This window comes from Pseudonaja textilis, chromosome 2 (genome assembly GCF_049901715.1).
Source record: "Pseudonaja textilis isolate UNSWEBS1 chromosome 2, rPseTex1.2, whole genome shotgun sequence".
In the NCBI taxonomy this organism is placed as follows: Eukaryota; Metazoa; Chordata; class Lepidosauria; order Squamata; family Elapidae; genus Pseudonaja; species Pseudonaja textilis.
Genome location: NC_141991.1, coordinates 124,078,803 through 124,106,800, shown reverse-complemented (window position 1 = coordinate 124,106,800; position 27,998 = coordinate 124,078,803). Strand labels below are relative to the sequence as shown.

At 40.1% G+C, this 27,998-nt stretch overlaps 1 protein-coding gene across 6 annotated transcripts in view; it reads left to right on the top strand.

Annotated features, from left to right (window-relative positions):
• The window catches only part of HLF (HLF transcription factor, PAR bZIP family member), a 59,661-nt gene extending 45,317 nt beyond the window's left edge, over positions 1-14,344 (top strand). For 3 of the 6 annotated variants that reach the window (XM_026711247.2, XM_087925150.1, XM_087925152.1), the window contains 2 exons: positions 7,397-7,617; positions 11,743-14,344. In XM_026711247.2, coding sequence (XP_026567032.1) covers positions 7,397-7,617; positions 11,743-11,958 — 437 coding nt within the window. In that variant the 3' untranslated portion in view covers positions 11,959-14,344. Of the gene's footprint in view, positions 1-7,396; positions 7,618-11,739 lie in introns of all 6 variants that reach the window. The other 3 variants (XM_026711246.2, XM_087925149.1, XM_026711244.2) reach the window with 1 other exon arrangement.
• Positions 14,345-27,998: the final 13,654 nt, after the last annotated feature.

The window sequence follows — 27,998 nt, the reverse complement described above, 5'->3', positions numbered from 1 at the left end:
TATTAGTTCTTATAAGACATAGGGTGGTAATAGAAAGTGCTTACATACAACCAATGGGTTTCATGACTGAACACTGATTTGAATTTGACTCAAAATAAAAACAATAATAATCTCTCCCTCAACATGCCATGATTGTTATAATCTGTTAGTTGTCATTTGAGGCGTTCCTGTAATGAGCGTGATGAGAACTTTTAGCTACATGCAGATTTAGCTATCATAGTTGCTTTCTTTTGCGTCATAGATAAGTAAGAATGATAGAAAGCAGTCCTGGGATTCTTTTGAAATTTGGGCGCAGGGGTGTGGTGCAAAAGCACCAAAGAGATTTGGCAAATACTGTTCTGAAGGGAACAGAAAAAGCACCCAAGCAATGACTCATGCCCATTTTTAAAAACTTTCTGAAAAGTTTCTACCCAAATCAGTCTTAATAAGTTGGCTGTGGCTCTGCCACAGAACAATGGAGCAGTAAGATTTGTTTTTTCTAACTGGGCCAGTTAACACTCAAAATGCTAGAAGCAAACTCTCCCCCCCCCCAGTGTTAAGCATTCAACATTTTTAAAAGATTTATTTGAGGTGGAGATTCTAGGTTTCTGTTGACTTGTGAACATTTTCTTCTAAATTAATCCACTGAATGAACCCAAACCAACTAAAGATGGCTATGGGACTTAGAAGAAGGGCCTTCTCTGTAGGGCCTCCTCTATAGTGGTTGCTTCCATTTGGAACAGCATTCGCTTGGAAATAAAGTTGGCCTCCTGTCTGCTTTTCCAAGAAGGAAAACCATGTCTCTAAAGACATGGTTCTGTCAGTGGGCTTGGGGACCCTGTGTGGATTTGAAGCTTATCAATTGGCATATCTGATCATGTTTGCCACCACTGCAGATTGTGTTTGTGTATGAGTGTCTCTGCGGTTTTTACATTGTTGATTTTTGATGTACGCCATCCAGAATCACAATGTGTGAATTGGGCAGCTATATAAATCTTAAATCCTGACTTATTTTAGTTGGAAAAGAAAGCATGTGGTTAGCTGTCTCTTAGCACCAGAAATGGATTCAGCAGCACACTCCGATGGCTCAGTTTAGATGGAAGAGAAAACAATGACTTCATATCCCCAACCTCCACTCATGCCTTCTCCTTTCCACTCCCACTTAATATACTGCAATTCTTTCTCATTCATATAAGCCATAGTTCATAGAAGCCGTGATTTGGCATTTAAACACAGAAAAATATGGTTTGTGGGTGACAAAATGGCCCAGCTTTGGTAATGCAATCTTGTGGTGGTTGGTTGCGCAGTCAACCAGGTATTTAGATGGGATTTGGCATTTTGTCCAAGGATCTGGGATGGGCACATGTTGTGTGATGTTATTAAAGGTATTGTTACAAGATGTAAGCTGTTCCAAGTAAAACTGCCTTTTGCAATTGATTGATGGTGATTTTGTCAATGCCAATGTTGTTCAAGTGACACTTCAGATGATTGCATACAAGGTGCCTAATACTATTGGTATTACTTTTGCTTCGTTTTGCCATAGATGTTCCACTTCTATTTGCAGGTCTTTGTAATCTCTGCTTTTCTCCAGTTCTTTCTCCCCTATTCTGTTGTCTCCAGGTACTTCCACCTCCACTGTCCAGTCATTGTTGTTATTGTTGTTCTTCCTCTTCTTCCTCCTCCTCCTTGTAATCAACCAGATGTTTAGACTGGATTTGGTATTTTGTCCATTTACGGAGTCCTTCCAAAGGACCTGGGATAAGCAGATGTTGTTCTTAGATGGTGTTAAATGTTGTCGTAGGATGTTTTTGGGGAAAAAATGGCCTTATGCAATTGAGTGGTGGTGATTTTGTCAATACCAATGGTGTTCAAATGGGGCTCCAGATGTTTTGGGATTGCACCTAAGGCTCCTATTATTACTGATAATTATTAAGGTTTGTTGCATAGTCAGCCAGATGTTTAGATTGGGTTTGGTATTTTTATCCACCTATTAAGTTATTATTACTATGAGCTTAAGTGAGCATAAAGAAGTTCCAAATTCCACTCCCACCCTTAACCTCTTCTCAAGAACTCCTCCCAAAATATTCAGATTTGTGCTACAGAAATTTGACCATATCACAATGAAAAATCAGTGTACAATTTCATTTTGTTTTTACATGAGTAGGTAAAAATGTGAGTGGTTTTAAAGGAAGAACTATCTCCTGTTTCTTGCCTCTTTCCATATATAGTATTAAGCGCTTGGAAGCTCTTCCCCCAATTCATTTCTCTTCCTTCCAATTATAAAATTCTCCATCTTGTTGGGAGGTAGAGTTGAAAATCCTGACTCTTTCAACAACCCTCATCCAGGCTTTGTTGTTCTCCAGATGTATAAGACCTCAATTTCCAGCCAGTCTGTCATAAAATTTTATCCATGTGTATCTTAATTTCTCTTAGTCCCACCAGGTAGTGTTTTGCAGTGGAAGGTCTTCTCATGAGAAGAGAAGCACAGAGCCGAAGACACAAGCCTGAAGATGATGAATGAGACTTCATCGAAACGTTGCCTAGATACTTCCAATCTTACGCAGGAAATAACCAAAGATCCACACTATATATATATATATATGTATGTATGTATGTATGTATGTATGTATATGTATATGTATATGTATATATACACATACATACATACATACACACATACATACATACATACACTATATATATACTATATATATACTACACACACACACACACACACACACATTTTTAGCATTATATATATAAAGATGCCCAATCACTAAGGGTGAAGTCCAAAACATGGATACATTTGGGTGTACCTATAAAAAAAACCAGGCATTCCTACCAGATTTGGGCAATGATCATACAGTGACTCTACATAATTGGATTCACGGCTGGATAAAGCCAGTAGCCTATTGAAATAACGGCAGATAATCGTCTAAGACAGGAGTGTTAAACTCAAGTCCTGTGAGCGGGATTCAGCTCACGGGTGCTTAGATCTGGCCCGTGGGTCCTCCCTGGAAACAGCGAAGGACCAGCTTGTGCGTGCCCCCCCCCCCCACTCTATTTTTGCTGGCAGAGGGCTGCAGGAGGCCGTCGCAGATGAAAACAGAGCCTTGAGTGATATCGAACTGGTTATACCCACCCCGGCCACACACACCCAGCCCTCTGAGGTCAAACACAGCCCTGATGCGGCCCTCAATGAAATCGAGGTTGAGAGAAATCTAAGAGAATAATGAAATTGTGGCAGAGCCCCATCTGTTGCTCATATACATTGATGGTGTATTCATTTTCAGGGGGTGTATCAGCCTTCTGTTCAGCTGAATTTATCTGCTTAATTAAAATAGAATTAGAATCAAAAGTGAGCATGAATAGCAGCTTCAGAGAGCTATTAATGCGGTACCAAATATTTTGCCTTAACTTTAGGAAGAAATCCTGCTGATCCTACCCTGCAGCCTTTCTGGTCTGCTGACCATCTCTTGTAGTTGGGTGTTGTTGTCACAGCTGCACAGTGTGCTGATGCAGAGTTATTCCGCTGCTCTTTCTGGGAAGCATGTGATCTTTTCCACACTGTCCTCCTTTGACCCACTTGAACTGAAAAGAATTTAAGCATCCCAAATTGAGGCACGAGAGCAGATCCCACCAAAGTTTCGGTAGCCATGTTTGTATCATTGTGAACTGGAGAGGGACGTAATTTCTCCATGCGTGTTTAGTGGATTGAGCTGTAGCACCGTATGGAGGTTAATTGCCGCTTTTATTGTTAAAGCCATGTTCCTGTCCCTAGTGGAGAAATATCACAAAGGAGTACAGTATTTAATATAAAGGTCAGAAAATAGATCAAGAGAAATATCTCTCATTCACAGGTGAAAGGACAAGCCTGCTTGTCACTTACACTCACACACTACACACACAAGCAAACACAAACCCCCGCTGTGTAAGTGAGGAATGGCAGCTTTTTCAAATCCTGTAGCAATGTGCATCAACATGGGCTGTAGTTCAGTGCGAGTTTAAGTTGGAATTCATAGGTTTGGTTTTGAAATATATGAAATGGTGTCGTTGGTGCAACCAGTTGGGCAGGATGCAAAATGCATCTTCTTGGAAACATCCCACAGTCTTGCTTTTGGTGTCACAACAGCATAAGCAAGAGCATGAGAACAATACAGATTTGGAGTGTTCATGCTGTGTTTAAATATGTGTTGAAAGAGCATCCCGGAATATCACAGCCAAAATTATCCATGTTACTCACACGAGATAGAAGTGTTTCAATTGCATGAAAACTTCCACATTTGTTGGTGGGTGGTTACAACATATAATGCATTTCGAATGTAACATTATGCAGAATGGCCTGAATACGAGTAGTCCTTGACTTACAAAATTTCCTTTAGTGAAATATTTGAAGTAAAAACGGCACTGAAAAAAAGTGACTTATGACCATTTTTCACCCTTACAACTGTTACAGCATCCCCATGGTCACGTAAGCAAAATTTAAACACTTGGCACTGCCTCGTATTTATGACGGCTGCAGTGATCACCTTTTGTGATCTTCTGACAAGCAAAATCAATGGGGAAGCCAGAGTCATTAACCATGTTACTAGCTTAAGAACTGCAGTGATTCACTTAACAACCGTGGCAAGAAAGGTCATAAAATGTGGGCAAAATTCAGTTAACAACTGCCTCGCTTAGCAACAGAAATTTGGGGCTCAATTGTGGTTGCAAATCAAAGACACCCTTTACAACAAAGCATGACCAACCATCCATTATTATCTTGAAAGTCTGAAGGAGAGGGTTGGATGCTGTGCTTGAACCAAGAATTCTTAGTTTCCTGCTCAGTCGCTGAGGAGGTTTCTTGGCATCTGCCACAGATCAGATGTGTAAACAAGGCTAAGCTTATCATCAAATGCCACTTTTCATTTTTATCCTCACTATTATCATCTGTTCAGTTAGCAAAACTAAAACAGCATATGCCTATTTTTCAGTACCTTGGCACCGAGCATCCTGGCCCACCGTGCAAAAAGGAAACTTTCTATTATTGGTAAAAGAGATGAATCTCTGGATCTCTACTTTTATGTTTAAAAAAAATGGGGGAATAACTTTCCCCCAGCTGGCTTTTCGGCCCTCCCTGCCAGCAGACGCTATCGCATTGCTTCGTAGAAGGAATTTGACAAGGCACGACTTCCATGGAATCAACATTTTTGTGCCTTTCATAAACAGCTTTCCCTAGTCTACACCTTTCTCCTGTTATTTTGGAAAGCAATACATGGTATGCTGCAACGAACGACTCAAAAGACGCACACTTGAGGTGACTTTTTTTCCTGCTTTGAGCACAAACCCCCAGCTGACAAAGAACAATGCACGTTAAGGGTCAGAGATGTGTCACTCCTGCAGCATACGGAAGCGAAATGAGCAAATGAGCATATGGATGGAGAAAGAGCTGTACAAATGGATTCCAACTTTCCTTACGTAATCTGATTCTCAGGGCTCAGCGCACCAACAGTCAATATGACCGATCAGCCATCCAAGAGAGAGAACAGGTGCTGATCTGGCATTCCTACGTCCAGCTTTTCTAACTCAAGGATTATTTGAAGTGGCATCGAGACTTTATAAAACCACTCATTTAGTAAAATAAGGGGAGAAATCTTACTTTCTCTTCAGCCTTATTGGCCGCTCTGGATCTACTGCAGGCTAACTGGCAACAGTATATTGCTAGTACTGCAGTGAGTCAATATTTTACACAGAGAGGTTGGCTGAATGTGGGCCATAATTCCAAAGAGGAGATCTATGTTATTTCTATTACCTGCTCCTTTTTGTAAAGTGATCAATTTGTCACCTGATAATTTAGCAGGCCCTTGACTTGTGGGGATTGGTTTATATTGGGAAATACCAGCCAATATTCAGAATTAGGATTTGAAGTCACCCCAAGACAGGTACACATTCTGACTTGATCCGTTCATATTCTTGGGTGTTCTCATTCAAGTTTTAGTAAATCTTGCTTACTTCCAATATGTGAGTCCGAATGGCATCATGCTTAATTATCTCACCCAAAGCATCACACTCACAAGAGGAATCTTTTCTGGGCATCCAAAAGATGGCATGTATGTGACATCTTCACGGCCATTAGGGATGGTCTTACTTTCTCGTGTGTTAAGAAACATTTTAAGAGACTGGATTATTTTATTGGTATTATATTCCATCTTTCATTCAGCAGCTTGAAGTAGTGTACACAGCTGCCCCTTTTACATTTCACCACAGTAGCTACTCTGTGAGGTAGACCGGATTGAGAGAGTATTCCCAACCCAAACTCACCCAGGGAACTTCCCTGTCTAAGGATGGACCTGGCCTTGGGTTTCCCTGCTCCCATTCCAACGTCTTAATTGCTAATGGGTCTTAAGTGAAAACAGAAGAGGTAAACTGGATTCAGTTCTTGAAGCTATACTTCAGGGGTGTCAAACTCATGTCGTCACATGATGTATTGGGACTTTTTTTCCCCTTCGCTAAACCGGGCGTAGCATGGCCAGCGCATGATGCATCCAGCCCATAGGCCAGGAGTTTGACAACCTTGCTATACTTAGTTGGAGACTTGTATAAATCTAAGCTTCTCATCGTGTCTCAGACTTAAGTTTCCTAAAAGGCTGTTCTGTGATATAAACACCAGGGTCTACCAAATAACTATAATTAGGATATATATCAGTTGATATTATTCTTGGTAACTTTACACCTTGGGTCAAAGACAGAATGACTTAATGCTAATTGCTAGAGAACAGTACAGTAGTGGGAAAGGGCAGTGGCTCTCCTGTCCATGTGTCTGTCCTTCCTGAGTTGGCCTAGTTGGCCACTCTGTGGCAGAATATTGGCTCTTCTTATGTTCTCAGATAGTCCAGTGAATATGGCTTTGAGAGCATTCAGTTAAAAGCAGAGAGAAGACAAAGTATATTACAAACTGACCAGGGCTCGCTTCCCTAAATAGAGGGGGTGTAAGCACCAACTTACTTAGAGGACAAGACAGTGGAAATGTGACAGATAATAGTCTTTGGGGGTTAAGGTGGTTAACAGAGCAATATTGTTTTATTGTTTCAAAGCATCATTTGTGGTGTCCTTGGTCTTTCTGAGAGACCTTGGTGATGGTTCATTTCCTACCCTTCAGTGCTAGGAATGAGTGGGGTTTGCTCTCTGTTCATAACATGCAGGCTTGTCCTGTCCACTCTAGGATATAGTAATGCTGTATTATCCAAATAGGGAACATAAGCAGTATTAGAAGAAATGGGGGTTTCATTCCTTTCTAATACTGATTATGTTACCTAGTTGGGTAATGAAATGTCTGCAAGAAAACCACCAAGCTCAGAATACCACAGGTCAACCTAAGCTACAAATATTTTCTTCTATTGATAAAGCATCTTTTCTGTTTGTTTCTTTGTTTCTTCAGGTCCGATCTTGCCTACAAACCGAAACACGCCAAGTCCCATTGATCCCGACAGCATTCAGGTTCAAGCTGGGTATGAACCAGACCCTGCCGATCTTGCTCTTTCTAGCATTCCTGGTCAGGAAATATTTGACCCTCGCAAGCGCAAGTTCTCTGAGGAGGAGCTCAAGCCCCAGCCGATGATTAAGAAAGCTCGCAAAGTCTTCATTCCCGAAGATCTGAAGGTAACTTGGGACTGGTGTCTAGGGCTGTGCAGAGGGAAAAGATAAATTGGAGCATGCAGAGGGATAGATAAGTCAAATCCGTTGATAACTTCTTAAAGAAACTGTGTCCTTTTTTTCTGGCTTCTCCTATGCTTGTGATAGAGTTAGGAAGGACAGCAATTTAATGTGGTAGAGTTGGCAGCAATAAACAAATATTGTATTATGAGAACGTGGAATGGAATCTCCAAGAGTGGGTTCAGCTCGGGTTGACAATCCTAGATTCTTAACCTAAGGAAATTGGAAATTGCAGGGTTTTTTTTCCCCCCCTGTACTCACTTTAATTTTTGTACCCTTCCTCTTAGTGGACAAGGTGGTGGGATCACCTTAAATTCAGGATTGTCTTCCTTTTAGGGAAATGTGGTATTCTTTTTACCTGAAATCAGATGTTGTTCAGTGGGCTACTTCCAAAGGAATAGACCTTGGATTGAAATTCTCAATTCTTCTCTGAGCTCAGAATGCTGGACATACGCTGTACCAATTATAAATAGGATAACTGTGAAGAATTGCAGATGCGATAAATCTTGCTTCTAAATCCCAGGCTTCTAAAATGCACAGGACTGCAGAGGTTGTTCAGAAAGATTTGTGAGAGAGCTAAAAAGAGCCAGCTCAGGTGAGGTGGGGTTGCTAATTCCCTTAAGCAAGTTGAGTTATTACAGCATGTATTACTTCAATTATTTTAAAAGAGTCACCGGCTTTCTTTATTCAAAAAGCCAGTCTTGTTTGATATATAATTCTGTGGTCTTGAAAAAGTTAAGAAACTCTCTACATGTGTCTTTGCATTCATCTCACAAATATAAACCTGGGAACAGAATAACAAAGGGGGAGGAGAGGTTTTTTTTTTTTTTTTTAAAGACTTTTCCAGCCATTAAACACCAAGAAGCCTTAGAATGAGTTGCTGATGATCTCTGTGGATTGAAATTATAGGCAGTGACTTCCTGGCATTTGTGTTGCTTCATCTCGTTCCATTCTTAGCAAAAAGCTTGACCCGAGCTTGTGCTTCCTTGGGTTAAATTGATTGCAGAATTCAGGTAGAGAGGCAAGCACAAATTAGATCCATTGATAGTCTCTGGACATATATGTGATTTCAGATGCTTCCTGTCCTTTCAAGCTGGGATTAAAGGCAGTAATGGGATCCAGCCAGTTCACACCAGTTTGGGAGAACCGGTTGTTAACTTTCTGAGCAGTTTGGTGAACTGGTTCTTGGAAGAAATCATTAGGGCAGAGAACCGGTTATTAAATTATTTGAATCCCACCACTGATTAAAGGTTTTAATTTTGTAATTTTTTTTTAAATATAAGAGATGTGCGTGGCCTTGGTAATACAAGAACCAATTGAATTTAAAGTTACTTATTTTTCCCCCTGGAGAGGAAGGAGATGGGAAGTAGGCACTGCAGAAATACATGAGGCAATTTACCATCCTTCTAGCTAAAAAGAGAGAGATTCATGAGGCAATCTTAAAACGCTTTAATTTTGGAGTCAGGCTATTGGGCTCGGCTGTTGATTTTGTTCAGATGACCAGGTGCTTTCTAGGTAAGGAGGAACCAGGAGAGCCCCTGTGGAGGGGTTGCTGTGAGAAATATTTTCAGCAGAATAGCCCCTGCCCTGTAAAACATCCTCCTTCTGCAGTTCCCACCTTTCAAGCCTTCCAGAAAGTTTTAAAAGCCAGGTCTTTCTTTCAAGTGAGGTGAAGCTGGAATCTAATGATGGTAGGTTTTTTCATTCATTGGTGATTGGGATGCCAAGAATTGTTATTTAGATACCGGCTTTATTGTTTTATACCACTGGTGCTATAAGCCATCCAGGATTATGGCACATAAGTTGAATAGCCATACAAGTCTCTTAAATACATAAATACATTCTGACCATGCTGAAGTGACTTTTGGTTGTCAGTTCAACATTATTCCCAGGACGGCATTTGGGGAAAAATGAGCATAAGAAAAACAGAAGTTAAAAACACTTCCTCCTTCTTATCACTGTTGGAGCAGTAGTGCCCAGGGAAAAGCTATGAAGTACAGCAGTCATTTATACTAGCTCCTGTTGATTCCTAGTCATTTCCACTAGAGGTGGTATTCAGCAGGTTCTGACCAGTTCTGGAGGACAGGTAGCAGACATTTTGAGTAGTTCGGAGAACTGGCAAATGCCACCTCTGACTGGAGATTTTATAGTATCCTTCCCCTGCCACGCCCACCAAGCCATGCCCACAGAACCGGTAGTAAAAGAATTTGAATCCCACCACTGATTTCCATCTGATTTGCACATTTATTTCCTACTTTATTCATTTTTCCTCTTCAAAGGGTATCTTTTAACTCAGGGTTTTAGCAATGTGCTAGGCCTTCCACGTAGGCCTTAGTACTTTGCTAAAAACCTGAGTTAAAAGATATCTACACCTAAGTTATGATCCACTGATAATTAGGTTTATGGATTAGAAATGTGATCCTTTGCGCAATTGCCTGGAAGTGAGCTCCAATGAATTTATTGACACTTTCTTTTGAGTGCTAAGTAAGATTTAAGTAAGATTTGAAATGCACATCTTTAAAAATACCATACTTTAACAATTAAAAAAAACAAGAAATGGCTCTATCTAATTAAGATGAAAATAATCCAGCAAAGGGGTTCTACTATTTAAATTGGAAGAGTGGAACTTTTATTGTTTAAATTGCAAGAAAGGAGAAAGAATTCCATCAAACAAACTGGAGAAGTCTTTTTCCTGATTCTCTTTGATTTTTCTTCACCTGTCTTCCTAACCTGGCATCCTCTTGGTGCATTGGCTCCCATGACCCTGATTAACTTGCGATGCTAGGGGTTATCATTCCACTGGATGCCAGGATCAAGAAGATGCCTCAATTCAGTTGTAAAATTTTATTTATTTTTCACATTTTCAGAGGGGGATTTTCTGAGCAGTGCACAATAAAACTCTAAAGATTTAAAAGTCTCCTTATCACCTCATTATTTTGCTAGATCATGACGATTCCACTAGTTTACGTGGTATTTCACCATATATCATCTACTTTTTAATCTATATCTGTCTGTCTATCTGTCTGTCTATCTATCTATCTATCTATCTATCTATCTATCTATCTATCTATCTATCCATCCATCCATCCATCCATCCATCCATCCATCCATCCATCCATCCCTATCTTTCTCTCTGTGTATCTCCATTTATCATTTATTAACTTATCTATTTCTTTCTATCATCCACCCCTTCATCCATCGCTATCTCTAATCTATCTATCTATCTATCTATCTATTCATCTTTATCCATCTATCATATTTATTTCTATCATCCACCCATCCACCCTCCCCAGGGGTGGGATTCAAATTTTTTAACAACCAGTTCTGTGGGTGTGGCTTAGTTGGTGGGCATGGCTTGGTAGGCATGTGACTAGCTGGGTGTGGTCAACTCAACATCACTCACATTGAGGCATGCATTTCCTCACCTGGCCTCTCATGACTGTGGGGATGCTGCAACAGTCGTAAGTGTGAAAAACGTTCATAAGTCACTTTTTTCAGTGCCATTGTAACTTTGAATGGTCATTCCCCACAAGCAAAGTACCAGCAAAGGAGGGAAAAAAACTCCAGAGAAGTTCCTGAGACAGGAAGTCTAGTCCTGCCAAGAATGTAATAAAGGTTAACAGAGAGGCAGTTTCTGTAAGCAACACCAGAATGTCTCCTTCCTGCCTTCCTTACAGGATTTGGCCAGTAATTTCTTCTAACAACCGGTTCTCCAAACTGCTTAGAATGTTAACAACCAGTTCTAGCGAATAGGTGCGAACTGGTAGAATCCCACCCCTGTGTCCCACCCCCTCTCTCATTTATTAACTTATCTATTTCTTTCTATCATCCATCCATCTATTAAAAACAAGCATTAAAATACAAACTGTACAAGTAGATAGGCAGTTTGTATGTATTTCTGTTTTAGAAGATATCCCAGCCCTGCAAGTGTCATATTGCACTTGCTTTTCAACACAACAGTGTTTGAAGTAAACACACAGAATACCTACAGCCTGGCTGACGCCTTATAGGCCTCTATTCATCTACTGAAATCTAACACCGGTTTTCTTTTCCTCTGTGATTAATGAGCAGGATGACAAATACTGGGCAAGACGTAGAAAGAACAACATGGCTGCCAAGCGATCCAGAGATGCCCGGAGGCTGAAGGAAAACCAGATTGCTATTCGTGCCTCGTTCCTTGAAAAGGAGAATACGGCCCTGCGCCAGGAGGTGGCTGACCTACGGAAAGAATTGGGCAAATGCAAGAACGTGCTTGTCAAGTATGAAGCCCGGCATGGTCCTCTCTAAATGGCCTCCTAACCTCCCTCCCATCCATCCCAATCCCCGTTTCTTTTCTTCCCATCTCCTTTTTATTTTTTTTAATTTTATTTTGTAGTTTGGCATTTAAATAGATGGGACAGTGTGTTTCCTGTTTGATAGCACCTCACCCAAACCAACTTTTCAGTCATGGGCACTTTAACAGAAAGCAGAACCAGAACCAGTGTACAACCTCTGTGTATGCATGTGCGTGTGTGCGTGTGCACACCCGTGCAGGCATGCTTGTGAATAAGTGTGCATGTCTGCCTTGGCTCCTGTGTTTTTATGAAACCCTCTTTGTAGGGTTGGGTTGGCTGAGACTGGCCATAATAAACTTTTTATGGAATACATGCATCTAGATATGTATGTATATATTTTCCAGTGCTGCTTAAACTGTATTTTTGTCTTATCCTATCCCATTCTTTTGATTTAACTTGGGAAAGAAAATGAAAGAAAAGCACCTTGGTAATAAGAAAGAACAAGAGAAAGAAGAAAAAGCTGTTTCTGCTTTGTTATTTCAATAAGGCACATCAGGCAGTGTAAACTTACTGATAATTATGCACAATTGATATTCATGCTATACTGCAGAGATACTAATTTATAGATTTCGCCTTTTTATTTTGTTTCGGTTTTCATTTACTGTATGTTTTTACATTTTGGTAAATAAAATAGATCTTCAGATTCATTATGTATTCTATATCCTCCTTGTACAGAAATAAGGAATAGCCAACTTTCCTTTCATTGCTTTAAAATTATAAATAGACTGCATCCCCTAGGCATAATCAGTAATTCTCTTGTACAGATTAAAATATTTCTCGTGGGCATTGGATGACTTTGGTACCCTAATACTGTTTTAGTGCGCTTTTTTTCCTAAAACATTAAAGATTTCTTCATAGTTTGCCTAAAAATGACCCCTGACCAGACAAGCAAAAACATGTTCATCAGATGTCTGTACAGTATCCATGCATACTGTACGGATAAGGCCAAAACATATTCCTGCCTTAGGTGAATTAAATTTTTGCTTCTTCCATCCCTCCTCCCCTTTTTCTGTGATGGGCAGGGCACAACACTAAATTATACAGGTGTGCAAAACACTTAAAGGTTAACAGACTCCAACTCTGAAATGCTTGTTTCAATCTTATCAAGAACTGAGCAGGTTAACTTTATCTTTCATCTGATTTATTTTATACTTTGCGACCAGCAAGTGGAAATCTAAAAGCTGTCAGTTAAATTTTGGGGGAATTCAGGGTGTCAATTCAGCTAATGACCTGCTAAGCTGCTTCTGCAAATCTTTCTCCAATCTGCTCAGTTCACAGGGCTTTTGAATTTGGCCATTGGGAGAGAGCTTGTCTGCTTTTGATGGTCAAGCTGCTCTTGTTAACATCTGCTGCTTTTTGTACAGATCCTAGTCCTTGCCCTTAACCAATCTGCGATTGGCATAACTGAAGGAGTTTGGATCAATCCACTATTGGAGTCAAGGGTCAAGTGATGCTTGCCTTTGGCCTATCACCCAAAGAGTCCAGTGTTGTCCTTGGTATGTAGAAGTAATGCTGATTGCAATGTTTGGTCAGGATGAAACTCTATACAAAAATCAAGATAGTTCACTGACCAGAGAACTGGAAACCAAAATTTAAAAAGGCCTACATTACACTCTCTTTGGAGTTTGAGTAGACTTGTATTTTTTTATTTCCACTGATGTTCAGTTTCTGAAATTCTTGTCCCAAAGATGCTTTTTCCAAAGGCAACTGGACTTTCTTTGTTTTCCCTTGAAGACATTTTCCCTTCTTATCCAAGAAACTTCTTCAGATCTTCCAAACTGAACAGAGCTGAAGAAGCTTCTTGGATGAGAAGCAAAATGTCTTCAAGGAAAAAACCCAGGAAAGCCCAGTTGCCTTTGGAAAAAACACCTTTGGGTCAATCATGACCTGGATGACTAAGAAGCTCCCTTAGACATTCTGAAATACTTATTTCTTAGGAAAGACTTTGAATTCAGCTTTTTAGTCTATTGTGTGCAATATAATTTCCATAGATTTCTCACCTGCTGGGTTTTTCTTCTTTTTCCCCTCAAATGGCTTTGATTCAGTTAGAAGTCACATTTGCAGGGTTTTGTTTTTTTTTGCCTTGGCATGCTGCTGTGATTGTATGATGAGCTGATTGTTTTCAAAGATTCTCCTGTTTTTTCTCCAGCTATGATTTGTTTCTAAACTTATGCTATATTATATAAAGTATTTTTGGAGGGTGGGGAGGAAATGAATGTAAGAGATGCAGATATATATATTGAAAAGTGTTGTTGCTGTCATACTATGGTTAATTCAGTTCTTTTAAATGTTTCCTGAAGACCAAAAGAAATTGATTATTATAAAATGTATAAAATTTATACGGAATCTTTAGAGTGTGCTTTTTTTCCTGTACAGTATTTTTCAAGGACAAATGTTGATTCTGTATTTTGGGAAAAGGAATAAGATAGATATATCATATGTTTTAGCAAAGAGAGGGTTAAAAAAACTAGATTATTTCACTTTAAAGACAAAAATATATCTCTTTATATATTCATGAATATTGAATACCGAAGAAATGCTTTTAGGGCTTTTTAAAAAAATGATGATATTGTACGGTTGCCACTGGCACATCAACATAGTTTTGTGTTTTCAGTTAGAGAGTGATCCATGTCACTGGGCTCAGTTGCTTCCTTCTGGAAGGATCCCATTGGGTGCAATTGAAGGCTCTCTTTTTCTTAGTGTACCCCACTTTAGCAACTGCCGGTATATGAAAAGACTTATGCACATCCCCCTTTCCACATAAAGGCCTGTAGAATTTCTTCCAACCTCACGTAAACTTCCATGCAAAAGGGGCTGGGGCCTCATAGAGATAGACAGGACGCTAAAATGTTTTCTGCATGTCTGCTGCAGTCTTTCAAATTTCTCCTGAGCAAAGACAGCTCAGCTGTTCTTTTAAAAATTGCCGTTAATTGGTTGGACAAAAGTGACATCTGTCACTGGGGTGCAGATACATTGGGGATTGGGCAGCATGAATAATAATAATAATGCTCTCAGAGCTTACATCAATCCTTTTTGAGATTTCTATCCCGTGGCGAGGTTTTGTATCCATGGTTAAAGTTTTGGATACGTATAATTCTTGCAGATTGAAGCAGGTTTCTTTGAAAAGACAGCTGAGAAGGCTGGAGTGTCGGCCCAGACCTCTCCCAATACACAGCTTAACAGAACTAAAACAGAAGCCCTATTTTTCAACTCAGTACAGTGGAGAGCAGGGAAGCTCTCTGCTTCAGATACCTCCCCAAATATTGGACTTCTAGTTGCATTGGACTGTAGCATCCACAATTCCCAGCCAGCTGCAGCTCTTTTAGGTGATTAGCAGTGTAGCTCTGTGTACTTCTCCAGGTTTAAAAAGAGGGTTTGATTTGGGGGGACCATTTAGAAGCCGTAAGAATCATTTCGCACATTAGACAAGGGGCCAGGTTAGTTGCTCCTTCCCTACCCTGGTATCCTGTTTGACACACTTGTCCCAACTGAATTCCTCTTATGCCAATTTTGGTGCCCACAGTTTTCTGTAAGGCAGTTTTTCTGCTTGTGGAACCACATAGCTTCTTGTGGTTTACTCTTACACATGTTGGCTAATGCGGACCAACAAGTCCAACAACATCTAGACAGCACAGATTCCACACTCTGTCTTCATGCTTAGTGCTTTCTCATGTTAACCCTGAGCTACAAAAGCTCTCCTTTATTATTACTACTTTCCTTCTGGCATCTTCTAGAGGTCCATTGTTTCAATTTTCTTGCCCAGTCTCATTCTCTCACTGGTTGAATACAAGAATGAGCAAAGCCATGTGACTTACTTGAGCCATACTTGGCTTTCATTATACTTGAAGTGATGCTTTTTTGAATTGTGGGGAATTACAGGAAAGGTAGGGAAGGGTATTTTTTAATAACGGTGCCACATGTCTTTCTAGATCACTTTTTTCAACGAATTACGGTGCCATATGTCTTTCTAGATCCCTTTTTTCACCAAAACAAGTGCATTTCTGTTACATAAGATTACATTATATTAAAAGTAATTTAAACAAAAGTTTTGGACAATTACAAAGAAATGTTGCCATTCTTAGAGGACTTTCTGGAAAGATTGAAAATATATCTCAGTATCCTAAATACTTTAATAGATTTTTTGGACAATTGTTTCAGCTTTGAGTAATCGTCTTTAGGGGATAAACAATCCTCTACTGGCCAGTAAATATTGCTTTCTAAAAGTTTGTGTGTTGTGAAAGTAAAAATAAATATTAAGATAATAATTTTCACTGAATGTAAAACAAGCCTAATTTAAGAAGTTGTGAACAGAGACTCTGTTCATTTCCCCCAAATCCCAAATATTTTAATGGTCTAACTCATAATTTTGTCTTGTCTGGAGGTGCCAGTATGGAAAATCAAATTAACAAAGATGCTTTGCAGGCTGGACAGTTTTAAGTCAATTATGGATATGGTGACATTAAAGAAATATAATTTCACAAATTGTTTTGAGATGTAAAGATGTGGATACAGAGCTGTTAATATTAGAAATACCAGTTACTTTATCATTGTAGGATCACTTAATTTCCAGACAGGACAACCCTATCGAATTATAGAAGCCATTGTCAAATTATGCAGTGGCTTCTGTGAATAATCCATAGTTACACACAATACAACACCTTGAACACACAACAAAGCAACCAGATGCCCACACTTGATCTGTTCTCCAAACACGCTTTTGTTTGCTTCCAATTTTGATCTTCAACTTGGCCTGCTAGTTTATTCAGTTTTATCATGTGAATCTGTACAGGTAAATGGTAAGCTTCTCTCAAAAGAACAAACAGAGAAACTAGTTAAGAAACACCATAAATGAGGACAGCTGAGTAGGTCAGCTGTGACTTGAACACAGGGCAAATGAGGATGGATTCTCCAGAGATGGGCAGAATCTAGAGCAAGGCCAACAGCGACCACTGATCAGAACTGAAACCTGAGAGCTGCCTGCACATTTCAGATTACATAGCTAGATCTATATTGGCTTGTGAATCAAGCTGCCATTGGAATAAAAGAGATGTCTTCTTCCAAATCCTATCTGCCAGCCTCTCCCAACTGGGAGAGGAATATATTCCCCAAACGTGATATTGCTCATACTTTGAACCAGCCCAAAGCCATGCCAGCTAGCAAGTCCGTAGTACCCCTAATATTTCTGGAAGGCACCTGCTTAAGGACTGATGGTTACCTGCACCAAGAAGCCAGTGTAAATTCTGGCAAAGTGTTTGCAAGAAACATTCCTGATCTCTCAGTAAATGATTACCCAAACCAACCATTTCATCCATTATGAAACTTGCAGATAACTGTCACCCTCCAGATGTCTTGCAGATGTTGCATACCCATCAGCCTCAGCCAGTATGGCAAAGAGTTGGCTAAAACAGGAAGGCCACAGCTTTTCCATCCTCTGGTATTGTTAGGAACGTATGTCATCTTTAAATGTGGTCTGTTATTTCAGTGCTGCATTGATTTAAGACTGCACATTATTTGCTGGAGTGAGATGTAAATTAGGCTACAATTGTATATGCTCTAGTAATTTTGCACACAGTGGGCTTACTTCTGAGTAAGGTTTTGGTAAGTTATCAATGAATTAAACTTAGCCTTATCTTTTGAGTTAACTGGTCCCCTGGCCTTTATTCTTGCTTCAAAAATTGTATGTGCGTGGTATGTGTGCATGTATGCACACTTGCATTAGCATGTGTGTTGTTTGAGAAAAAGCAAGAATGAGCTTTTGGTATTTTTGATTTATTTGGAAAAATGTTCCACCTTTTTTTCCTCTCTCAAGTGATCAACCGTTGTATTTCTGGCAGCCTTGTAGGAGAGCTCTGTTCACAAGAGTTTAACAAACAAGATCAAATTAAATGTACGTCATGACATGAATTGTGTTCTGTATGTTTTTCAGCCCAAATCTTTCTGTTATTCTTTAACGTTTAATAAAAACATTTAAATTTTTTCTTTGTCTGAGGTTGTGTTTGTCTTCCTTGCCTTAGGACAATAAAAAAGACAATAACTTCTGAAGAGGTCTTTGGATTCCAAAGTTGAGGCAGGATTCTGAAGGTTAGTTAGACCACAACTGCTGTTATGAGTCTTTATAAAGAATTTGTGACTCTGCTTTAGGACAGTGCAAATTCTTGAATTGGGTATTTATATTTTTAATTAGCACGGACACTTTTTCCCAAGCTTGCTGGGAATGAAATATGATTGTTCCATGCACAGCCCCTTAAATAGTCTGAAGCCCCCAGACAAGTCAGGAATGTGTTTGTAGTTCTAGAGCAGGGGTCTCCAAATGTGGCAACTTTAAGATTTCCAGACTTCAACTCCCAGAACTCCCCAGCCAGCCATACTGGGTGGGGAATCCTGTGAGTTGAAGTCCGCAAGTCTTAAAATGGCCAAGTTTGGAGATTTGGAGATCCCTATTTGAGAAGTTTGAATGCCAAAGAATCATCTGACATCTCCAGATAGAGTTGGGAAGCTCCTCTTAAGAACTACTCCTGTACATTATAGACAGTCCTGGACTGGATGGTTTAGGCACTGAAGAAGATCATCTCAAACGGGGAGAGAGAGAGAGAGACAGTAAACTCCTCTTCATACTTTTCTATATGGACCCTGAAGAGTAGCTCCCTTCCTCCTTTAAACCTTCACTTAATGCATGGAGGGTGGAAATGCTGGACCAGTGACTGCTTGAAAATTGGAAGAGAAAACTTGTGTTCTGCACGATCGCGGATTCCTGCCTGGCACCGAAGCCCTGCAAACCGGAAGTTTTCTTAAACTGACTAATCTTAATAGATTGTGCAATCGATACATTTTTAATTTGCCTGCTTAAGTGTGTTGTGTGAATACAGCCAGAAGGAGATAATGTTTGAGCAAATCCAGATTTCATAACATGTTCTTTAGCTTAAAGATATGGATCTTTCCAATAACATCTGGGTCCTTGCAATATGCAACTTTAGCCATCATAATTCCTCTAAAGAAACTTGGGAACTAAAGTTTGGAAGCAGGCTGAGAATTTTTCATTAAGAGTTTTCTCAGTGGTGGGATTCAATTTTTTTTACTACCGGTTCTATAGGCGTGGCTTGGTGGGCATGGCAGGGGAAGGATACTGCAAAATCCCCATTCCCTCCCCACACCTGGGAAAAGGTTACTGCAAAATCCCCATTCCCTTCCCACCCCACTAACCTGCTTTCCAGCTCCATTCTCCTGTGCAGGTCAACCAAAGAAGACCCAGCCAATCAGCTGGGACTTGGGAGGCAGAGAATAGGTGGGGCGGGGCCAGTCAGAGGTGGTATTTGCTGGTTCTCCAAACTACTCAAAATTTCCATTACTAGTTCTCCAGAACTGGTCAGAACCTGCTGAATACCACCTCTGGGTTTCCTCTTAGTTTGCATGTCCTTGCAATCTCTATTTCTCCCAAAGGAATAAAAGGGTTTAAGAGGGAGGAAAAGTTTCAAAACATCCTTTGTTCTCTACCAGGCTCGACAAAAAATAAAAATCCAAACCAATCAAAAGGTAGTAAAAATTCTGCAACTCTGCATTCCTAAGAAGACAATAGCAGAAATCAGCAAGATACACCAGAATAGACCAAGGATGACAGTTCCATGGTCTCTTCTGCAGAGGTCTTGGGACTACTAGCTGTCCAAGAGGTCTGGAAGTTGTGATTCCCAACCAGAGGTGGCATTCAGCAGGTTGTGACCAGTTCTGGAGAACCGGTAGCGGAAATTTTGAGTAGTTCGGAGAACTGGCAAATCCCACCTCTGACTGGCCCCACCCCCACCTATTCTCTGCCTCCCGAGTCCCAGCTGATCGGCTGGGTCTTCTTTTGTTGCCCTGCAAAGGATGATGGAGCTGGAAAGCAGGTTAGTGGGATTTTGCAGTACCCTTGCCCTGCCATGCCCACCAAGCAATGCCCACAGAACCGATTAGTAAAAAAAAATTGAATCCCATCATTGTTCCCAACCTAGTTTCAGGGCATTGAGCTGGAAAAGGCTGAGCTAGACAAAATTGCCAACGTTGGGGAAATTTAACTTAAAATATACTTACTCACCTATTAGCCCATACAAATACATGATTCTCCCCTCATTACAGCTCCACAATAACAGGTTCATCTTGAAACAAGAAAACAACTCACCTGAGGTTATGCTTCTTTATTCATATTTAAATCGGGGTATATGAAATGACATAATCAGGGGAATCTAAGTCAGTAGTAATTTAGAGACTGGAAATAAGAGCTGTGCAATTATTAAAAAGAAAGGACAGGTTGTTTTAAGAGCAATTGCAAGGTGTAGATCATTTTCATCACTATTTAACTATATTGAGAAGGAGCTAAAAGAATTTGCAGAGGTGTCAGGACTATTAGTTAATTTTCACAAATCACATTTCACGTTTTTTTTCATGCACACTCAAAAATTCAAAAGAAATTTTCTGCTCTTTTAGGGATTCCAATAGTGTATACATCCTCAAAATATTTAAGCATCACTAAATATGTTAATGATTTTTTATTAACAATTTTATGTTAATATGGAATAAATTAAATAGGGAAATGAAAAGCTAGGCTTCAAAACATTTTAACATTTTAGGGCGACTTGCAAAGGTAAAAATGAAAATCTTTACACAGCTCAACTTTCCATTTCGATGCCTGTTATTGGAAATTTCAGGACAGGTTTGAAGGCATGGGTAATAAATAAATAATACCTTCTGTTTTAATGAAAAAAATGAGAATAAATAAAAGGATTTTATATAGACCTCAGAAACAGAGAGGGTGCTTAATCTGATAATATACTATTAAGTGGTACAATTAGGGTATATGACTCAATTTATTACGGAAAACTCTCCTAAACAATGTTCCAAATTGAAACCATATTAAGGCCAACCCAAAATACTTTTCTAGAATAAAAAAGATTGTAAATGTTTTCATTAAAGGAATGCTTTCAAATTTGAAAGTAAAGACATACCTGCCAGGGTTCCAAGTAATACACCCATAGCAAACAAAACTCTGAGGCAGGTAGATTCCTCAAAGAATAGCTTTATTGGACATATCATACTGGCACAGATCTGGTGAAAACCAACTGAATGTTTCCGTGGTTTTCACCTAATTAAAAGTAAAATTTCCCCCCTTCCCTAAACAGTCACATAGTCCAATCAAGGTGTCGTCAGGTTGCCTGGTAACTTCACTCCTCCTCTCTCTGGTCACCCTGTGGGAATGTCCTTGATTCCCAGGAGAAAGTATTTTGTTTTGGCTACAAGCCCAAGCTATCTCTATTCCCCGCCCTCCCTATCCCTCATCTCCAGTGTGGCAACACCGAAGCTTCAAAATAGCTTCAGCCAGGCCAGCTTCAGGGTTGACAGTAGCTTTGATAAAGGATATATCTCCTTTAACTTCTTTAATAACATACTGAACAGAATAATTATTAAAGTTTGGTTAATTTTTTTGCATTTTTTGAGAAAATATAGACTAAGATATGTTTATAGTAATGGGAATCTCACACTAAAGATCAACCATAGAGCAATGAATAGGTGATATTAATTCAAATCCCTTTGGAACAATAGAAACATTGGAGCTTCAGCAACATAATCTTATACTAGCTTGTGCTGGTCATGCAATAAAAACTATATCCTTTTGGGACATATTTTTTGGGGGGAGGTAAGTAACACCACCAAAGAACTAGATGCTCCCTGGAGTATTTACTGGACCAAGTCTCAAGCTTAAAAATACTTTATTATCTAATTTTAGCAGCCAAAACAACTGCGCAACATTGGAAAATTCTAGATAGAATACAATTGAGATGTGGATTAACTAGGCCACTTCAATTGCTCCCTATGGGGGAAAAAAACCATAGGCAATCTTGATATAATGAGACAGCACAAGCAGGGACCACAGTTTTATCAAATCTGGAGGAATTTTCTTAATAGCAATAGACATAATACGGTATTTATTACATATATATGGGAAAGGGACATGTACCATACCTGTCTCTTTATTTACACTGCAATAAATCTTTTGTATCTTCTGTCTTTTTTCCCTCTACATAGGCATCATGCATTTCTGTTGATCTACTTATCAAATATTAATTGTACATCATAGTTCAGTAAAAACAATGGGGAAAAAAACACCTCCATTTCTTCTGCACACAATCACTCTGGACTGACTTACCCATATCTCACCCTCTTCCTTCCAAGCTGGGCCCAACTCAAATCAAATCCACCTTCAAGCCTGGATCCAGATATCTGAGTTAATTCATTTTTCCCGCAAAGGTTTGCTTTGAAGTAATGTTATCTGGAGCACTCTTTCTTTGCCCTTCAGCCATTAAAGGTTACCAGAGTCTTTTGATAGACAGGAACAGTGCATATAAATGACACCGCTTCATATCTTTTCCTTATTTGGTTTGTAAGTCATTTGGAGTGAAGACCCTAAAGAGTTGTTGGATTTTTTTTTCTAAAGCTTTTGAGGCTGTCTCTTTCAGGACCAATATTTGAAAACAGTTACACCAGATGATTCATCCAGTGTTTTTCATAACACAGACCAACCTTGTAATCTTAATAAAAGCAAAACAAAGAAACAACCCTCCCCCCGCCATGATAGCATGTCTGTTGGGAAGGCAACGGTGTGACAATTGACACTTCCCTTTGTACCTGACAAGCTATCTTGTTTTTTTTTTACGCTTAAAGAAATAATAACTGAACTCCAGGGAAACTGCCAGGCAAGATGTTAGTTAGCTTCAAGCATCACCTGTCTTTCTAAGTATCCCCCTGGCCAGAAATGATTCCATAAGTTTAGGAAACAAAAATGAAGTTCAATGCTTTGGAAAGAAAGGGAGCCCTCGGCCAACCTGAACGTGCTTTGCAAATCTGCCAGACGGAAGACAATTCAGGCAACATCCTGATTGAATGCTTGAAACTATTTTATGATGGACACACCTTCCTCACAACCATTTGATGAAACATGCAACTATCCATGTGGGGAGAGAAAACCAGAAGGTAAGGGGATTAAACCAAACCACAGGTTCTTTCCTTGATATTCTAGGTAAAGGTAAAGGTTCCCCATGCACATATGTGCTAGTCATTTCCAGCTCTGGGGGGGCGGTGCTCATCTCTGTTACAAACTGAAGAGCCAGAGCTGTCCGAAGACGTCTCCGTGGTCATGTGGCTGGCATGACTAAACGCCGAAGGCACACAGAACGCTGTAACCTTCCCACCAAAGTAGTCCCTATTTTTCTACTTACATTTTTACATGCTTTCAAACTGCTAGGTTGGCAGAAGCTGGGACAAGTGACGGGAGCTCACTCTGTTACGCCGTGCTAGGGATTCGAACCGCTGAACTGCCAACCTTTCTGATCGACAAGCTCAGAATCTTAGCCACTGAGCCACCGTTAGGTTACCATAATTTGGGAGGGATATGTGTTTTTACAGTGGAGAATTTTAATGATTCAACTCCTATCCATCCACAATTTCTCCAAAATGATTCGAGCTGTAACGTAGTCTGAAAATAGCGGTTCTCTTTCTCGTCCTAGCTTTAAGGTAGCCTTGTCCGAGGATGGGTCCCAACTCCTAGATTCTCTGCAATGGCCAGGCTGGTTGGGGAGGGCTAGAAAAAGAGGCTTACTCATCTGACAAGCCACGACACTCAGGAATACTGTTTTTAACAGCCATGGTGGCATAGTGGTTAGAGTGCAGTATTGCAGGCTAATTCTACCGACTGTCAGCAGTTCGATCCTAACTGGCTCAAGGTTGATTCAATCTTCCATCCTTCCGCAATTGGTGAAAAGAGAATCCAGATTGTGGGGGTGGGGGTGATACTCTGTAAACCCCTTAGGGCTGTAAAGCGCTATGAAAGAGTATATAAATCTAAGTGCTACTGCTGTGTAAAGAATTTGTATTTCTAACAAGAATCCTTGAATGTTAACATCATAGTGCTTTTCACATGATGGGTTAACTCCTGTGGAATTCACATTCTCAGAACTGAGGGAGAAGTGCTTTTTCAAGGGGGTGCTTTCTTTCTAGAACAGACATAGTTTTCAGCCATATTACAGGAAATTAATATAAGATGAAAGGGTCAAGATGAGACTGACCAACCACACTGATCACAAAAGAATCAAGAATTACAGCTTTGAAAGAGATCCTAGCTCGCCTCTAAAGCACAACAGAATACAAAATTCAGTCCCTATTTCTCTTATAAATGCCCCAAACTCCCCAAAAGTAAAAATGGACCTTGCTCAGAATCCTACTAAGATGCTTCCTGATCATTTTCTAATAATGAAATGAGATTCTCTCTTTCTCTCTTGGAATGTTGACGGACTAAAAATGGAAAAGTTATTATTAGCAAAGGGCGTGGGGATGGATTTGCATATCATTAGACACGAGTTGTCATTACCTTAAGTAGAGATTGTTCTTGTATACTTTTGTACACCTTCCCGGTGGAACATCCTGATCAAGGGTTCACCTAAGACCAAGGTCTTGGAGTTACCATAACGGCATAAGGAGAAAGTCAAAACATCCTAGCAAAAAATCCTAACATTGAGGTTGAGTTTTAATGCCATCTAGTGGTATTGCATCCAAACGTGTAAAAACTAGGCATCAGGAAGCAAGCCATGTTAGAACGTTGGACTTTTAATAGGAATCTAATTTCAGGATCACAAGTGGTATTCATCAGGTTCTGACCAGTTCTGGAGAACCGGTAGCGGAAATTTTGAGTAGTTCAGAGAACCAGCAAATACCACCTCTGACTGGCCCCATCCCATCTATTCTCTGCCTCCTGAGTTCCAGCTGATCAGCTGGCTCTTCTTTTGTTGCTCTGAACAGGAGACCGGAGCTGGAAAGCAGGTTAGTGGGGTGGGGAATGAATGGGATTTTGCAGTAACCTTCCCCTGCCATGCCACCAAGTCATGCCCACAGAACCGGTAGTAAAAAAATTTGAATCCCATATTGCTCAGGATTAATAGGGTATTGGCATGCATAACTTGTACATCCCTAGTTTTAAGTTGCTTCCTGAGGTGACCATTTTCACACAGAAACAGTTTCCTGATCTTCTGGAGGACTTCAATGTCACCACTATTGTCAATGAGATTCATCAATGCAGGTCGTCCTTGACTGACAGCAATTTGCTTAGTGACTGTTCCAAGTTACAACGGCACTAAAAAAAAGAATAACTTACAGTTGTTGCAACATCCCCATGGTCACATGATCAAAATTCAGATGCTCATATTTATGACGGTCGCGGTGGTCTCAGGGACATGTGATCCTCTTTTGCAATCTTCTGGCAAGCAAAGTTCAATGGGGAAGCCAGATTCACTTAACAACCACATTCCTAACTTAACCACCACAGCAATGACTCACTGAACAACTGTGGCAAGGAAGGTCGTAAAATGAGGCAAAACTCACTTAGCAACTGTCCTCTTAGCAAAAGAAATGGGCTCAATTGTCATTGTAAGTCAAGGAACTGCTTGTATATTTTTTTAAAAAAACCCACTACCATGGACCTGGCTCAAAATCAGACACTACCCAGTGAAGGAAGTTGTCAGCTAACCTGAAGACCTTCTCCACATTACTGCCGAACCCAGTTTGGTGTTCCAAGAACATCCAGCAAGATGCAGTGATGATAACTCTTGGTTTACATGGCACGCATGGGAAGTAGATTCTTGACGGAAGACTTATGGAGGTCCCACTGGGAAAGTAGAAACAAAGGCTTAATATTTAGAATCTTAAAATAATATAACACAAGCCATCCATGAATAGAGGCCTAATTAATCTCTAGAGCTTTTTGTGTAAAAGTTGCTTTGTATAATTTATGCACATACAGTTTGTGGCTCTCAAGCCTGTCCTGAATTTCTCCACCAGATTTCCAGAGGAATAATTTAAACATTTTTATCTTGCTTGGGATCTGTTGAACATGATTTCTGACCTAAGTTCTTCAGTCATTTGTCTGACACCTTCTTAACACCAGCTTTATTTATGGCAAGAACCTGGAAGTCTTGGGTCATATCATGCAATAGGGCAGTGCCACTGCAGAATCATCGTTGGCAAGTCACAAATGAGAAAATATTATTGCACTTGTAGCCTGTTACAGCACTTGGTCAGAGACTGAGAAATGGGCTTTGGAACTGGCCTAGCCTGGTTCCCCTCCTCTCCCCAGAACATTGGGATTCACTCTATTTGTCACAGAGGATATTCAAAACAATATGGCAATCTAAATGTTTCTCTTTGTCTTTAAAAGAAACAAAAAAGGATATTTACAACCTAGGAAGGGTGCCCTGTCCTAAAGTGAGTCATTAAAAAATGTACCCAGGCTTTCCAGTTTAAGGTTGATAGGTGGCAGTGAAGAGATGAAGAAATCTGAAACCATCTAACAGCCACCTAGATTTTTACAGCCCAGATCTTGTCCCCCATAAAGATATCAGGATCTGTTCTGCAAACCATGATGTTGAGACCTAACAATTTGCGGAATTTTACTATCACAGTACCCAAAGTTCCTGCTATTTCCTCATAGCCAGTTGACAGCTTCAATAGCAATAGCACTTAGACTTATATACTGCTTCACAGTGCTTTGCAGCCCTCTCTAAGCGATTTACAGAGTCAGCGTATTGCCCCCAACAATCTGGGTCCTCATTTTACCCACCTCAGAAGGATGCAAGGCTGAGTCAACCCTGAGCCTGCTGAGAATCGAACTGCTGAACTGCTGGCAAGAATTAGCCTGTAAGACTGCATTCTAACCCCTGTGCCACCACGGCTCTTCAACCTCATTTGAGTTATAAATAAATACTCCCTGAGTTGAAGACAACTCCAGGTGACTTCAGGTATATGACTGTCTTGCTCTTGGCAATGCTATGGAAGGAGTTTTTATTTATTTATTTCTTTATTTAATTTATTTTGTCAAGTGATTACAAGATAACAGGTATAAGTATAACATAGTTATGAATACATGAAATGGGTACATATAAGAAAAATAAAAAGAAACAATAGGACAGGGACGGTAGGCACGTTGGTGAGCTTATGCACGCCCCCTACAGACCTCTTAGGAAAGGGGTGAGGTCAATAGTAGACAGTCTAAGGTTAAAGTTTTTGGGGTTTGGGGAAGAAACCACAGAGTCAGGTAGCGTGTTCCAGACATTGACCGCTCTGTTGCTGAACTCGTATATTCCTGCAATCAAGTTTGGTGCGATTAACCTTGAGTTTGTATCTATTGTGTGCTCTTGTGTTGTTATGGTTGAAACTGAAGTATTCATTTGACAGGTAGGACATTGCAATGTATGATTTTATATACTATACTTAGATCGGACCGAAGGTGGCGTAGTTCTAGGTTTTCTAGGTCTAGAATTTCGAGTCTGGTGGCATAAGGTATTCTGCAACGATTAGAGGAGTGGAGAACTCTTCTTGTGAAATATTTCTGGACTTTCTCAACTGTATTAATATCAGATACGTAATGCGGGTTCCAGACTGATGAGCTGTATTTAAGGATTGGTCTAGCAAATGTTAGCAGTTGCCCTCTTATAGAATGTAGTTTAAAACCAAAGCCAAAACTCTAGACTGGTCTACAGATTGGCATTTCCTGGTGGAATTACATAGAGGGATTGAGAGGCATCTTATGTTTAGCTTTGTGAGATCAGCCAAAGTCAGCTAGGTATTGCCATTGTATTTTGTTATTAACAGCCACAAATCCACTTGAGACAATGTCTGGTAAGAAGGAAAGTGTGGTGAAGAGAGGAAATTAAGCCTGCTTTCTTAGACAACAACAGGAATCAAGCTTGTTAATGAGACTTTTCTTCACTCCCCTGCCCAACATTGCTAGCCTATACTGCCCATCATTGATTGAAACAATCAATAGTCCTTTTAAAGTCTCACTTCCCTCCTTTCCCCCTGGTGCTTTCGACCGAATTTAGTCAATCAAACCTGGAATGACTTGATTGCGTATGAGCAGAGAAAGCCACCTGGCAGTAAGGTTCACTTGCAGCTTTTAAGTCAATCATCTGTTATCCCACAGGT